Source organism: Salvelinus alpinus, chromosome 28 (assembly GCF_045679555.1).
Source record: "Salvelinus alpinus chromosome 28, SLU_Salpinus.1, whole genome shotgun sequence".
Taxonomy (NCBI): domain Eukaryota; kingdom Metazoa; phylum Chordata; class Actinopteri; order Salmoniformes; family Salmonidae; genus Salvelinus; species Salvelinus alpinus.
In genome coordinates, this window is record NC_092113.1 from 30,939,537 (window position 1) to 30,956,036 (window position 16,500).

The 16,500-nt window shown below is 40.0% G+C and overlaps 1 protein-coding gene and 1 long non-coding RNA gene across 4 annotated transcripts in view; one reads left to right on the forward strand and one right to left on the reverse strand.

Moving 5' to 3' along the window:
• Positions 1-12,201, reverse strand: part of LOC139557635 (uncharacterized) — a 44,342-nt gene extending 32,141 nt beyond the window's left edge. The window contains exon 1 of the long non-coding RNA XR_011671440.1: positions 11,868-12,201. This is a non-coding gene — a long non-coding RNA (uncharacterized lncRNA). The remainder of the gene's footprint in view (positions 1-11,867) is intronic.
• Positions 1-16,214, forward strand: part of LOC139557634 (nuclear factor of activated T-cells, cytoplasmic 2-like) — a 65,434-nt gene extending 49,220 nt beyond the window's left edge. For all 3 annotated transcript variants that reach the window (XM_071372694.1, XM_071372693.1, XM_071372695.1), the window contains exon 10: positions 13,128-16,214. In XM_071372694.1, the coding sequence (XP_071228795.1) occupies positions 13,128-13,183 (56 nt within the window). In that variant the 3' untranslated portion in view covers positions 13,184-16,214. The remainder of the gene's footprint in view (positions 1-13,127) is intronic.
• Positions 16,215-16,500: the final 286 nt, after the last annotated feature.

The following is a 16,500-nucleotide window of genomic DNA, read 5'->3' on the forward strand; positions in this document are numbered from 1 at the left end:
CAATGTACCCATTCCATGGCACATGGTTTATGAATTGATACGCAAAACAACGCCGGATTCAAAACTATACTTTTGTATAGTAATTTAAATTACTATACAAAATTCTTGCAACTAATAGAATGTTATATATATGGGGGATACAATCTTCCCAGCTCTGCAGATTCTGCTGTGACGAGGCATAGTCTTTAGGTCATTTATTATGGTATTGTCCATATGTAGCTTGTTTTTGGTCACAGGTCCAGGAATGGCTGAAGAATTGCAATATTTGCCTAGAACTAACGCTACAGATAGCAATACTGGGTGTCTTGAAAAGCCATAGTCAATCAATCAATAATATAATAATTATTTTAGCAAAACATTTTATTTTTAATTTACAATCTGTAGAAGCTATGAGAATAGGAAGGTTCAATTATTTTGTGAAGCATCACAGCACAGTTGAAAAATATATGGCAAATAGAAATCTGAAATGGATGATGTTGAGAGATAGATGGGAGGGGTTGAATGGAGCTGAAGGGTGGGACTAATAACAAGATAAACAATGTAAAACATACGGGATCTGTAAAATGTATATAGGTTCGGAACCTTTGTGAAATAGCACAGTTACAAATAGAAATGAAACTGGATAGACATCAGAAATAGAGGAAGGACTAAGAACAAATGAGAACTATTGTAAAGTAGACTGTGTCTTTGTAAAATGTGTATAAGATGTATCAATTGAAGGTAAAAGCAGAAGTGTTTATTAGTTTACTCCAATTGGGGGATCGGTGGTAGGTTTTGCGGGGAATAATAATAAAGGTATATTATTTTTAAAAGTATGTATGTCTATATAGGTATGTGTATGTATATGTATGCATGCGTGTATGGATATATTTACCCCAAAAATATGGGGGATTGGAAATGAGCAACATTCTTTCCACAATATTAAGCTGATCCACCCCTAAGTTAATAAAAAAATATGCAAGTTTCCTGTCAATGATAATGCAGAGGATTTTCCCAAGGTGGCTGTTGACACATATCCCACCGAAGTTATTGGGGTTAAATTTGTCTCTACTTTTGTGAATTGGATGGATTAGTCCTTGGTTCCAAATATTGGGGGAGATGCCAGAGCTAAGGATGATGTTTAAGTGTAGCCAATTGGAATTTGTGGTCTGTATATTTTATCATTTCATTTAGGATAACATCAACACCACAGGCCTTTTTGGATTGGAGGGTTTGTATTGTCCTGTAGTTCATTCAATACAATTGGATAATCCAGTGGGTTCTGGAAGTCCTTGATAGCTGATTTTAAGACTTGTTATTGATCATGTATATGTTTTTGCTGTAGTTTTTTTGTTATTGAGCCAAAAAGAATGGAGAAGTGGTTTATCCATACATCTCTGTTTTTGATAGATAACTCTTCATGTTGTTTGTTTAGTGTGTTCCAATTTTCCCAGAAGTGGTTAGATTCTATGGATTATTAAATTACATTGAGCTGATTTCTGAAATGCTATTCTTTCTTTTTCCATAGTGTATTATTTTAGTGATTCACAATAGTGAAGGTGTCTATGTTTTTGGTTTCTGAATTTCTTCTTAGGTTTTTGAATTTTTCATCAAACCATTTGTCATTGTTTAAAATGTTCTTAGGTTGTCTGCTTGAGATTTTTTTTTGATTTGATAGGGAAGCTGAAAGGTTAAATATACTGTTTAGTTTTTCCACTGACAAGTTTACACCTTCACTATTACAGTGACATGTTTTGTCCAGGAAGTTGTCTAAAAGGGATTGAATTGTTTTTTGGGAAGGTTTCTACACTACTTTCCTTCCACCTGTAGCATGTCTTAGTATTGTTCAGTTACTTTGCCGCCTCATAGTTGAATATTGCTCTGTTCAAGTAGACTGATAGGGGTGTCAGTGGCTGACTGTGAACGCTCTGAGAGACTCGGTTGAGGTTCATGATAAAGTAATCTACAGTACTCCTGCCAAGGGATGAGCTGTGGACTATGTACAGACCCAGAGTGTGACTGAGCTGCAGGACTTGTGACCTGTTTTGGTTGGTTGTTTTGTCATAGTTGTGTCTAGGGGGGCATATTAGGGAGGGAATACTGTAACCTCCAAGTAGGTGTTTGTGCCCCCTGTGTACAGAGTGTCAGGTTCTGGCATTTAGGTCGTCTCAGACTAGTACATGTCCCTGGGCCTGGAAATGGTTGATCTCCCCCTCTAGGATGGAGAAGCTGTCATCGTTAAAGTATGGGGATTCTGTTGGGGGGATATATGTAGGAGACATGAGGACATTTTTCTCTGCGATAATTACCTTATTAATTTCTAGCCATATGTAAAATGTTCCTGTTTTGACTAATGTGGTGAATATCAAATGATCTGGAGAAGTGCTCTCAAATAGTCTTCCACTTCTATTTTCTATTAGTTTACAGTTCTAAAGATGTCAAAGGGAATGAAAACAATATTAAATAAGGAACATGGCATTCTCTCGCCTTTGACTCGCAGGTCTGCTCCTGCCCATGCCAAACATGTATGCATACTAGCCCACTATCTAGCAAGCAACACAGTATTGGGTGCGGCCCAGCGAGTGGCAGATGCGCTTTCTACCTACTGGTGCTGGTTTGAGATCTTTTCTTTGCGATGGATCGCATAGCTGTCCATTTGTGCGCAGTTTTAATAGGCACTATCTTGTGTTTACTAATTAAATTACAACACCCCTCTCATTTTCTCTCTTTCTCACACACACATTGTTATGCAGTAACCTACAAAGAAATGTGCGCTGCTCTGTCCACAACAGTCTATTTTGTTTTGTAAACAGTCATGAGTTAAATTAACTTAGGCTGCAGTGACTAACGTTACCTAATCTTGTCCCGAATCTTGGCTGCTCATCACATTAGGAAATGTATCTTATTGTTAACCTGCAAATGTTTTATTATAAAGGCAAAAAAAAAAATCAACCCCGCCCCCCCCAATAGGAAATGGCCAGGAAATGTAGCTACGTATGTTCCTCAAGGTGGAAATAACATGGATTATGAGTCATATATTTATACTTAACCCGTGTCAGCCTCATTATTAATATTATTACCCTGTGAGATCAGAATAACAGACCACATCCAGAAGTCATGGTCTTACACCCATTCATTATGTTGTGCCCCTTCCAATACAAACGACATGTTGTTACAGTGTGATCGCCAGACCTGATGATGATGTTGACCTTTTAAACCTCTGGTTGGGATGGAGAGGTAGGTAGCTAGTCCTCTCTGGTTGGGATGGAGAGGTAGGTAGCTAGTCCTCTCTGGTTGGGATGGAGAGGTAGGTAGCTAGTCCTCGTCAGTCTCAGGGCAGCTCCCAGACCATGTTGAAGGGTTGTAACCCTGGTGATCTGTGGTCTGAAGGACCTGACAACCCTGTGGTTCAGTTCACCACAACCCTGTCAGAGAGAGAGATGGGTTTCTCTGGCATTGCCACATATCATTACATTTATTTATTTTATTTAACTAGGCAAGTCAGTTAAGAACAAATTCCTATTTACAATGACGGTCTACCAAAAGGCAAAAGGCCTCCTGTGGGGACGGGGGCCTGGGATTAAAAAAATAAATCAACTATTAATATAGGACTAAACACACATCACGACAAGAGAGACAACACAACACAACATAAAGAGAGACCTAAGACAACAACATAGCAAGGCAGCAACACATGACAACACCGCATGGTAGCAACACAACATAACAACGACATGGTAGCAACACAACATGGTACAAACATTATTGGGCACAGACAACAGCACAAAGGGCAAGGTAGAGACAACATATCACACAAAGCAGCCACAACTGTCAAATTACACTTCTCTTTTTTATTTCATTCTCTTAAATAAAAAGGGGAAAAGGCAGCAGCCAGTTCTCCTGACCAATCGCCTGGAGATGTTGACACTGTTATGATCTGAAAAACAAGTTCCATGGCAACCATTGTCAAACAGTGGAACGGGCTGCCTCGGAGATCCGGGGAAAGCCTCTTTGTTTGTTGTACTTGGCCAGGGTTTCTCCTTGGCCCCACACCCCTCAATTCTGTGGGGGAACCCACTGGAGGATTTGCTTTTTTCCATCTCCTGCCCGGGATTCTGCCAATCTGGCACAATAAATTCCTATTTGCAGCTGCTCTCTTCCAGAAAATCCAGCCTGCTCTCCGTAAGATAGCTCTAAGTGTGGGAGTCGGGAGAAAGGCAGCAGCAGGAAGAGGGAAGGGACCGAGTTCGGATGGAAAAAATGAAACTGAAATAAAGGGTACAGGAGTGGACGAGTGGAATTTAGTTTTGGATGGCCTAATAGTGTTTCCCTCAGTAAACAGCAACAGCATTTACTGTTTCTGAATTAACACAGAGTAACTGGGAGAGTCATACTGGTTGGACTGTTTGATCCTCCTCCCTAACATCAATGTGTTGATCTCAGAGCTCCCTAGCAAGACCCCTCCATATAATGCCTTCCCTCTATTCTGTTAGCTACTTGAACAATTCACCATCTTCCTGGAAATCTCATAAAAAATATTAATTGGGAAATTCACAAGTACTACATTTAAGTGCCCTCTTTAATCCCATAGCATTGTAAATAATAAATTCAGAACACATTATGTAAAGCTTATAAAGCAATAAAGACAACAAAATAATGGCTCCTAACCAATTGTGCTTTTTTGTGTTTTTTTCTGCGTTATTTAACTTATTTTGTACATAATGTTTCTGCCACCGTCTCTTATGACCGAAAAGAGCTTCTGGATATCAGAACATCGATTACTCACCTCAAACTGGACTTACTCCAGATACCCGACCATGCCCAAATCCCTGTCATTCGCGTGAAGAGAAGACACAGATACAGGGGACGCAGGTCTGGGTGCCCTGTGAGAATTCTTCGGTGAGTGGGTAACCCACCTCTACCATCCTTCTTATTGGCCATTGTCCAATCATTGGGGAATAAACTGGATGAGCTCCGTTCAAGACTATCCTACCAATGGGACATTAAAAACTGTAGTATCTTATGTTTCACCGAGTCGTGGCTGAACGACGACATGGACAACATACAGTTGGCTGATTTTTCTATGCATCGGCAAGACAGAACAGCTGCTTCCGGTAAGACAAGGGGTGGCAGTCTGTGTCTATTTGTTTATAACAGCTGGTGCTTTTATCGAATATTAAGTCGAATTAAATCGAATATTAAGTAAGTATCAAGGTTTTGCTCGCCTGAGGTCGAGTATCTCATGATAAGCTGAAGACCACACTATTTACTAAGAGAGTTTTCATCTATATTTTTCGTAGCTGTCTATTTAACACCACAAACCGATGCTGGCACTAATTCCGCACTCAACGAGCTGTATAACGCCATAAGCAAACAAGAAAATGCTCATCCAGAGGGGGTGCTCCTAGTGGCTGGGGACTTTAATGCAAGGAAACTTAAATCCGTTCTACCAGCATGTTACATGTGCAACAAGAGGGGGAATAACTCTAGACCACCTTTACTCCACACACAGAGATGCGTACAAAGCTCTCCCTCGCCCTCCATTTGGCAAATCTGACCATAATTCTATCCTCCTGATTCCTGCTCACAAGCAAAAACTAAAGCAGGAAGTACCAGTGACTCGCTCAATACGGAAGTGGTCAGATTACGCGGACGCTACAGGACTGTTTTGCTAGCATAGACTGGAATATGTTCCGGGACTCATCCGATGGCATTGAGGAGTATACCACATCAGTCACTGGCTTCATCAATAAGTGCATCGATGACGTTGTCCCCACAGTGACCGTACGTACATGCCACGGATTACAGGTAACATCCGCAATGAGCTAAAAGGTAAAGCTGCCGCTTTCAAGGAGTGGGACTCAAACCCGGAAACTTATAAGAAAGCCCTCTATGCCCTCAGTTGAACCATCAAACAGGCAAAGCGTAAATACAGGACTAAGATTGAATCCTATCCAGTGACACAAGCCTACCAGATGAGCTAAATGACTTCTAAGCACACTTCGAGGCAAGCAACACTGAAGCATGCATGAGAGCACCAGCTGTTCCGGACAACTGTGTTATCACGTTCGCCGTAGCCAATGTGAGTAAGCCCTTTAAAAAAGGTCAACATTCAGAAGGCCGCAGGGCCAGACGGATTACCAGGACGTGTACTCCGAGCATGCACTGACCAACTGGCAAGTGTCTTCACTGACATTTTCAACCTGTCCCTGGCCAAGGCTGTAATACCTATATGTTTCAAGCAGACCATCAAAGTCCCTGTGCCCAAGAACACCAAGGTAACCTGCCTAACTGACTACCGACCCATAGCACTCGTGCTTGTAGCAAATAAAGTTATTTGAAAGGCTGGTCATGGCTCACAACACCATCATTCCAGAAACCTTAGACCCAATCCAATCTGCATGCCGCCCCAACAGATGCACAGATGACGCCAATCTCTATTGCACTCAACACTGCCTTTTCCCACCTGGACAAAAGGAACACCTACGTGAGAATGCTGTTCATTGATTACAGCTCAGTGTTCAACACCATAGTGCCCTCAAAGATCATCACTAAGCTAAGGACCCTGGGACTAAACACCTCCCTCTGCAACTGGATCCTGGACTTCCTGACGGACCGCTCCCAGGTGGTAGGGTAGGCAACAGCACATCTACCACGGGGTCCCTTCAGGGGTGTGTGCTTAGTCCCCTCCTGTACTCTCTGTTCACCCATTAAGTTTGCCAATGACATAACAGTGGTAGGCCTGATCACTGACAACAATGAGACAGCCTATAGGGAGGAGGTTAGAGACCTGGAAGTGTGGTGCCAGGACAACAACCTGTCCCTCAACGTGATCAAGACAAAGGAGATGATCCTGGACTACAGGAAAAGGAAGGCCGAGCACACCCCCATTCTCATCGATGGGGCTGTAGTGGAGCAGGTTGAGAGCTTCAAGTTCCTTGGCTTCCACATCACCAACAACAGTCGTGAAGAGGGCACGACAAAGCCTATTCCCTTCACAGGAGACTGAAAAGATTTGGCATGGGTCCTCAGATCCTCAAAAAGTTCTAAAGCGGCACCATCAAGAGCATTCTGAGTGGTTGCATCACCACCTGGTATGGCTACTGCTCCGCCTCCGACCGCAAGGCGCTACAGAGGGTAGTGCGTATGGCCCAGTACATCACTGGGGCCAAGCTTCCTGCCATCCAGGACATCTATACCAGGCGGTGTCAGAGGAAGGCCCTAAAAATTGCCAAAGACTCTAGCCACTACAGTCATAGACTGTTTTCTCTGCTACCACACAGCAAAAGGCTTCTGACCAGCTTCTACTCCCAAGCCATAAGATTGCTGAACAGCTAATCAAATGGCCTCCCGGACAATTTGCATTGAACCCCCCCTTTTTCTACACGGCTGCTACTCGCTGTTTAATATCTATTATCGATGCATAGTCACTTTACCCTTACCTACATGTACATAATAACTTTCTTAACTCTTATTTTTCTTAACTGCATTGTTGGATAAGGGCTTGTAAGTAAGCGTTTCACGGTAAGGTGTATTCGCCGCGTGTGACGAATAAAATGTGATTTTTATTTGAATCATTGATATAATATAGGGTGTCTAATCAAAAATGTATATTTTGACCAATGGGTAATGTAATTGTTTAGACAATACTATAAGAAAACCAATGGTCCAACCCTCATGTCTCTATCATAATCGGTTCAAAAGTTATTGGAGTGTTTACCCTTGTAGGATGGACAGAATTAGGGTGACTAAATCAATGCAGGCCAGAGAAAAAGAGGGATCAAAAATCTGGAAAATTGCATCGGGTCAATTAGGCTGGATTCTCGGGTCAGTTAGGCTGGATTCTGTGCTAGAATTAAGGCTACTGGCTACCTGACAGGATTACTTTCCCGTTGAACTCGTCCTCTTTTTTCTCAAATCCGCAGGACATAAAACAATCTAAAGTTAAGATGGATATTGATTTTGAGACATGTTGTATTTTAGTATACGGTTTTTGGATTCATTTGAAATTCCTGTTCTTTTTATAAGATTTCTCTCAAAAACAAGCGTATCCCTGTGAAATGTCAACGGAGCACTGAGCGTATATTTTCAAAACCTTTTACATTTAATTCAGCTCGTGTCATGCTAATGTAGCTTTTTGCGACCCGCGGAAACAAATTTGAAGACTACGACCACCAAATGTAAAATCCTCAAACATTGTTATGAGAAACCTACACTGTTATGTCAACCGAGCTCGGTGGTTATTATCAGATGTATTAGGTTACGAAATCTGACTTTTTGGATATAATGTTGATGTGTTAGAGAAAAACCCCACTGAATGATTCAGAACATGAAGAATCATATGTGTCTTGGTACAATGTATTTTATAACATAAGGAAGTGACATTTTCTCACCGTAGCACATTTTCACCCGCTCTAGGCAGAGTGGGAGGACACCTTATATAATATTTCAAAAAGGTACAACTATAGGTGCACTTTGAGACAGAGCATCAGAAGAATCTTTTTACTCAGAAACATCCGTCAGTTATGTTGTATAGGGTATGAATCCACCCACCCAATACAAGTGGTAGTTATGTACAGTAGCTGTAGAAATGGAATAGGACATGTGCATCCCTCGCCTCACCTTCAAACCTTCCCTTCAAAGTTCAAACACAGCACAGGAAGACAGGGCAATGCAGAAAGCCCCGTTGGTCTTTCTCTATTAAGATGTCAAGTTGTGTTTTATGCCCAAAACATTCATTTATTTGAACATCACAAAGACGTTTTCTGAGAAATACAATTTTCAAATGAGTCACTCTTGAGTGTCTTTCACACCTTGCTCATTTTGAAAGTGTTCAACTCTGGAGCATCATGACTCAGTGGTTTAGATTCTAGAACTGTGTCATTGGGGTAGCGCTGCTCTCTGTGGTGTCACAGAGGTCAAGGACAACAGAAGAAAGTCATGTATTTCACTATGAGTAAAATCAAAACATGGAATGAACTTCACAGTTCATACTGTACTCAAAAGGCCTTTATCAGAAGCTAGGGGCTTTGTGTGTGTATATAGGCCTACAACGTTCTTATACTGTAAGGATGCTGTCCACAACCTAGAAAGTGATTTCCTTGTGAAGGATGGGAGTTGGGACACACTCTAGTACCTGCAGCTTTCCATGTTGTAGTTGTAGTGAATCTGACTGGAATTAACCCCAGAGGCAGTGGAGCAGGTGAAGGCAGTGGAGCAGGTGAAATTATTCCAGCGTGCAGAAGGAGAGAGAGAGCTACCATTCAGAGATAAAGCACACAGGAAAACAGCTTGGCGAACACACATTAGTTTCAGGTCACTGATGTCCCACTTACCAGCGAGCAGAGGAAAGACAACAATAGCAACATACCCACACTAATACAGAGAACCATAGTTAAGAAACTAAACTGTGTTATAGCATACTGTATTCTGAGAATTTTACTTTTGAATGGCGATGATTGATACTCAAGTGTAAATTAAACTTGTGTAACATCATACACCTTATTTGCTCTCTGGCAGTTGAAGGTAGAAGTTCTGGTGGGCAGGTCTGGTGTCTGTCTGTCTACCCATGCCACTTGTTCTGTGGGTTGATTCTTCTCATGTTGCCAACAAAGTCCCCCAGGCAACCCTCTCAGACACACACACACACACACACACACACCTCACAGTAGGCAATGTGAAGTGACTGAGTCAGCTACAGTAATGTACTGTGTGTGTATGAGTGTGTGTCTCTCTCTCCCACCTTTGGTTGGTAAACAAACACGTTCATTGGCGCAGGACACTAAAGCCAGACACTCACCTATTGTATGGTTAAGTCTGAGTGTTCCCTGGGCCAGCCTCAAATGGCCATGCCAACCCTTCATGAGGCTCCGTTAAAGCTCTCTACTGTGTAACTTCTCTGGTGCACCACTCGCCTCTCTAAACCCCTTTTTTATACTCAGGAAAATCCTGTGGCCCCATTGGGGAGATGAAAGTTTATTTAAGGCATTAGGTGTCAAAGGGAATTCCACTAGAGACTAAAATAAACATGGACGTTTAGGTTGTGGTTGTGATGACAGCAGAGAGAGCTGGAGCACCCGGGCCGGTTTGGCCACTAGTTGGTTTGCCTCCCTCCCTGTTTCAGATGCAGCTCTGCTCTGCTCTGCTCTGCTCTATAAAGTGTGCTTAGTGTTGAGCTGTTATAAAAGGCCAAGGTTTATTTCTCTTTCACATCTGCAGATGGTCAGAGACAGAGGGAGTCAAAAGGAGGAGGAGGATAGACTTGCTGCTACTCTTAATGATATTAGAAGGTCTGCAGCTTGCTGAGCTGCCAATGGTTTAGCTCAGCTTATGGGTTGTTTGTCAGGCAAAATACTTTCTAACTCCCACATCTGATAAATAACTCAGTGACTTGCAATAACTTAGAATGTTTTATCTCATTCCAACTGCACATAAAAAACAGGGTGCCAGTATTAGTGGATACCAGTTTCACTGAGTACCCCTCAGCATCGTGGTATCTGTTGAACTGGAGTTGTTTGGAGTGAGTGCAGTTATGTTTATCTTTGAGGGGGTTACTTTGGTACACACTAATGCTCAGCCAGGGATCAGTGTGTCTGTTCGCTTAACTTGCTGTTTAAAGGCGACACCATTTCCCTTGTCCCACTATATAGATCACTGCTTTAAAGGCCCAGTGCAGTCAAAAACTTGATGTTCCTGTGTTTTATATATATGTCCACACTATGAGGTTTGAATAATACTGTGAAATTGTGAAAATTATGATAATGCCCTTTTAGTGTAAGAACTGTTTGAAAAGACTGCCTGAAATTTTGGCTTGTTTTGGTGGGATGGAGTTTTGGGCTGCCTGGTGAAATAAATTAGTTAATAGACCGATAAGAAAGAGTTCCAAACCTCTCTGCCAATAATAGCTGGGCGGCAGGTAGCCTAGTGGTTAGAGTGTTGGACTAGTAACCGAAAGGTTGCAAGATCAAATCCCGGAGCTAACAAGGTAAAAATCTGTCGTTTTGCCCCTGAACAAGGTAGTTAACCCACTGTTCCCAGACCGTCATTGAAAATAAGAATTTGTTCTTAACTGACTTGCCTTGTTAGTTAAATAATTATAAAATAGCAAGTTTTCAGTTTTGCCCCCCCCAGTCACACCACTCCCGTACTGTCCTTGCCAAATTCTTGTTTAAGAAAAAGAAGCTATTTAAAAAATATATTTTTAACCATTTTAATTTAAAACAATCTTTAAATAGGCCTTCTAAAAGCCTGTTGGATATTGAGTTGCCCTAAACCCGACTGTAACGGTTCTCTTCGTCCTCCTCTGACGAGGAGTAAGAAATGTCGGACCAATGCGCAGCGTGGCATGTGTCCATAATATATTTTAATGAAATATCACTGGACACAGAAAAACAAAAGGAACAAGAGAATAAATGAAAACCGACCACAGTCCCGTATGGAACAAACACTGATAGGGAAAATAAACACCCACACCACACAGGTGGAAAAAGGCTACCTAAAGTATGATTCTCAATCAGAGACAGAGAGACCCACCCAACTCACGCCCTGACCATAATAAAACAAAGAAATAACAAAAAAACTAAGGTCAGAACGTGACACCGACTCTAAAACAACGCACTGCTGCTTACTATCTTACTCACTCTATATTATCTCATTCATCCCTTTGAAGTGAAAAAGATTGATCATGTTTTTATATATTTTAGGACGCTTCATATTAGCAGAGTTTGCTCTATTAAACTATTGTATTAAGTGAGACACAACCTCTCTGTGAATGTTTAAAACATGCTAATATAGTATACAGCAGGTAAACATGAATATGGTTAGCTTTTATATACTACATCAATGAATAAAATGCATTTTGACTCAAATGATGTCACTGTCATACTCACACTTTTTCCCCTCCATTTTGGGCATGTCTTAAAATGTATGTGTTCCCTAAGTCAAAACAAGAAGCCATGGCGTCGGTCTCTTATGTCGTAGTGCCAGTATACACAGTGTGCTTCCAGAACTGTTGGAGCTGTTAGTTACTGATAATGACAGACCGACTGCAGTACGGAAGATGTGGCCTATCTGGACAGACTCCACTACAGTACATGTTCAACATACTGGACAGTCCTTTAACTTTACTGCAGGTTTCCCCCATTGTCAATGTGAACCAAAAACTGCTGCAGTGTAAGTTACGGCTACAGTAGCACTCTAATTGCTTTTGTGATGTCATATAATCACTCTTCATTTTCATGTGAACATCTAGCTCTAGTTATGAATGAGACACATTATTCCGTTTGACACCTTGCCATTATAGCCATGGTATAGGCATATTTTTTTGTCATTCACAATAGGCCTATAAATATGTTGTTATAGTCCCTATACATTAAAACACACATCATGGCAAGCTAAAAAGGATATCCTACATTCAATGTATGTAGACTTTTCAAATAGTAAAATATCTGAATGACCTCATGATGGCAATTTGAATTTAATACAGATGTCTATATTTAGCCTTATCACGGACCTCCCAGACAAGAACTCCTTGACATTTGAACTTTGGACAGGTTTAATCTCGTCGCAATGTGTGTAAAATGTGTTTCCCCCACCTTATACATGGCGTGGTGTGTACACTGTGTAAGCACTCCACACAACTTGACTGAGTCTATTTTTAGAACGCTGAAGTTTCCATATACTGCTGTGCTGTGTCACCTGGCTGTCAGCAGAACAACAGGAAGTGATGGGGAATAAAAAAGAGCGGTAGAATGGAACACTATGGTCCTCCTAGTGGACACTCTGTGCCAATGCAGCTCACTGTAGTGACATCTTCTGGTATCGCTACCACAGCCAACTTGCACACAGAGTAATCAGTAGTACTTAGTGTCATGTTTCCCTTGGTGATGTTTTACTGTAGGATCAGTATGTTTTTGTCAAGATGTTATGCCCTTTTCTACTGTGTAATATACTGTACCTTTTGTAAGTGTTTGTTGAAAGAGAAAGGAAGATATGAAAAGGCCAGGAATGAAAATTGCCCTCCCTGGAGCTGTGAAATGCTGCCTGGGAAGAACAGATGACAGTACACATCAAACACAGTATTACATCAAACACCTTGGATGCTCTGACTAACTAACAGCCTGTATTTGTTTCTCTTCTCCTCCCTGCAGTAAACGAGATCATAAGGAAGGATCTGACCGGCGTGCAGGCCAGAGGTCAGACATAGACGACAGAAAACAGGAAGTGGACAGCTGCAGCTCACTCTTCGTCGCCATGAGAACCTCTTCTTCTTCCCTGTGTGCCCATCTCCATATCAACCCTACAGTATATCAACACCAGCCACCAGCAGTTTGGCTGCTCTGCCCGTTTCCTTCAAATAACTGTTTCTCAGCTAAAATATTCTCTGCCTTTTACCCAACGCCAAAGAATGTTCTGCCAAAGACAATTTTCTTAGTTTTCAGGCCCAAAATAAACTAGATTGTGCCTTGTTTTATTACTAGTTAGGTTTATCGGATTCAAATGGATGTTTTTCTGTACAATAAATAAGAGAGGGTGAAAATTCCTAAACAAGTCACAATCATGGCAGTCGCTGTAACATTACTGGTTGTTAAACCAATATGCAGTGGTGGAAAAAGTACCCAATTGTCATACTTGAGTAAAAGTAAAGATACTGTACGTTAATAGAAAATGACTTAAGTGAAAGTCACCCAGTAAAATACTACTTGAGTAAAAGTAAAAATTATTTGGTTTTAAATACAGTATCAAAAGTAATTGTAATTGCTAAAATATACTTCAGTATCAAAAAATAAAATAAAAGTATAAATAATAATTTAAAAATCCTTATGTTAAGCAATCTAGACGTAACAATTTTCTTGTTTTTTATTTTATTTACGGATATCCAGACATAATTTACAAAAGAAGCATGTGTATTTAGTGAGTCTCTTTATAAGTATGTGAATTGGACCGTTTTCCTGTCCTGTTAAGCATTCAAAATGTAACGAGTACTTTTGGGTGTCTTGGTAATGTATGTAATTAAAAGTACATTATTTTCTTTAGAAATGTAGTGAAGTAAAAGACAGTTATCAAAAATATAAAAAGTAAAGTACAGATACCCCCTTAAGTAGTACTTTAAAGTATGTTTACTTAAGTACTTCGCACCGCTGCCTATATGCAAACCTTTAAAATAATTGTAACTCTCTTACCCATCTTGTTGACAATTCTACCAATGGCACCATTCATAAAATATGCCAACATGTCAACCTTTCACTGTGATATGTGTATTGTGTTATACAATTTGAGCTTACTTTGATCATCTCATCTCGCTACTCTAAAGGAGACGAACACTGCCATGCTAATAACCAAATAAATATTGGCTTGTAATTTCACCTCTCCATATTTTTTATTTTCTTGCCTACATGTTTTTGTGTTCTATGTTGTTATGTACCAATTCGGCACAACACATGAAGTTCCCTCCCAGGAAATAATTTGAACGTTATATGCACTGTTTAGTAGGGGAATATTTGTGTATGTGTATTCTTACATGGTGTGTTGTCTTTATTCCATAGTTTATATGTTTTCCTCATTGTGTTTGGGTCATATGATGAACTTAATGTAACTAAAATGTTTATTACAGTATAAGCAGTGGATTTGCCAGATGCCTCATCTGGGCCAGTGATGATACTGCTTAGAGAAAAGTATTTCACCGTTCTCAATTAATTATTGGATATTGAATTAGTCTGAAAAGGCTTATATTCAAAGAATGATATGCTAAATCCTTACACAGGTAAAGATCAGGGGGAAATGCAATTACAAAATTAGCAGGTTCTGAAGATGTCTAAGCAGGCAATGTTTTGAGTGTTGCATGTCTACAATGCATCTGACTACATTCAGGTCTTAAAGGGATAGTCTTTCTCTGCTTGCTAATGGGTGCCCAATTTATTAGTAGCCTATATGATTGTAACATTTATCCAAATCTGTTGCATGTTTGGTTGCAACAGAGCAAAATGTTAATAATATGTGTATAACATATATTATAGCCTACCTATTTCTATTTTGTGTAATTAATATAATTTTTAGTTTTTCCGTAATGACAATGAACAACATGCTATATATGCAGTGCTAATAAGTGTCTGCCTATACAATAACATCCCAGGTATTCTTACCTGCACTGTACATACTGTGCCTTACATTTCCAAGATCATCCCACATTTCTAAGATGAGCTATGCTTTCCTTGTTCAGTGTCACTGTCATTATACGTGTATTTGATGTACATTCAAACACGAAAAGGCTTTGTGGAGCAAAATGATTGGTGTTGCATAATAATCTATATGATTTACTGCATGTATATAGCCTAGCAAGTGCTCAAAGTGCTTTTATATTATAAGAAGGGATAGCTGAGATTGGTGCAGAAAGTAGGTGTTTTGTTACATATCAAATAAAAGATGTTCAATGTTTTAAGAAGATCCCCCCCCCCCCCCCCCCCCCAAAAGCAACGCTTTACAAATTGTTTAAAAAGTGTATGCCTGACCATTGCCAAGTCATATGCCATTGCTATGATTGTACAAAGATTTAAAAGTTAATGATCCAGACTGAATCTGCCTGTTCAATATGTCATTTTGACTAATTTCATATGATATATTTTATATTAGTTTTTATGTGCTATGAAAAGATATAGATAGTAATAGTTAATAGCTAATATATCTGACTTTTTTAATTGAGCCATTCTCTCAATGTACAGCAAACAGTATGTTTGAAATATCCTGAATGTAAACTTTACAGCTTTTTCCCCCTTAACTGTAAATAGATAATTGCTTACAACTGTATAAATGGTTCTGGTAGTCCTCTTTTTTTATTGGTAGTTATAGCGTATAGTAGAAAAGTATGTTTTATGAACTGCATCAGTTGTTTTCTGGCTTTCTCATTATTTTTGTTAATTCAGTGTCTTAGTAATAAGCCATATATAGCTGTCAAAACGTTTATATTAAAAGTGATGTTGAAATAAAGTTTGCTTTAGAGAAACAGATTATATTTTAGTTTCAGATGTCTTACAAGGTTTATAAACAAAGCTGTGCATCTTGAATGAACGCAGTCATATTCCCCATAGTCTTTATGCTGCTTGACGATCCGTATTGTACGTTTTCTGTTCTATATCAGATGTATGTTTCCTTAAAACTGTGGCATTTTCATCTCTATTTTTCCAGGCAAAACTTGTATTTTTAAACTAGCAATGAATCATAAACAAAGAATTCTACAGTTATTGTCATTTTTGTGTACAGTTTTTCTGCAATTTATTTGACGTACATTTCAGTACCTCAGTCATCCTTATCCAGAACATCAGTTTAAATCAGTTTCATGATTTTTATTATGTTGCTTCCACTATTGGTTGTTGGCTAGCTACAGTAGGTAATAGTCACTGATGCCTCTCTTTAGACTGTGATGGGAAAATAGAAATCAGCAGACCCTAAGAGTCCGTGACTCATACGACAGTAGGTTAAAGAAATATCTTAACCTAGGCTACAGTACCCCAACCCTCTCTCACTCCT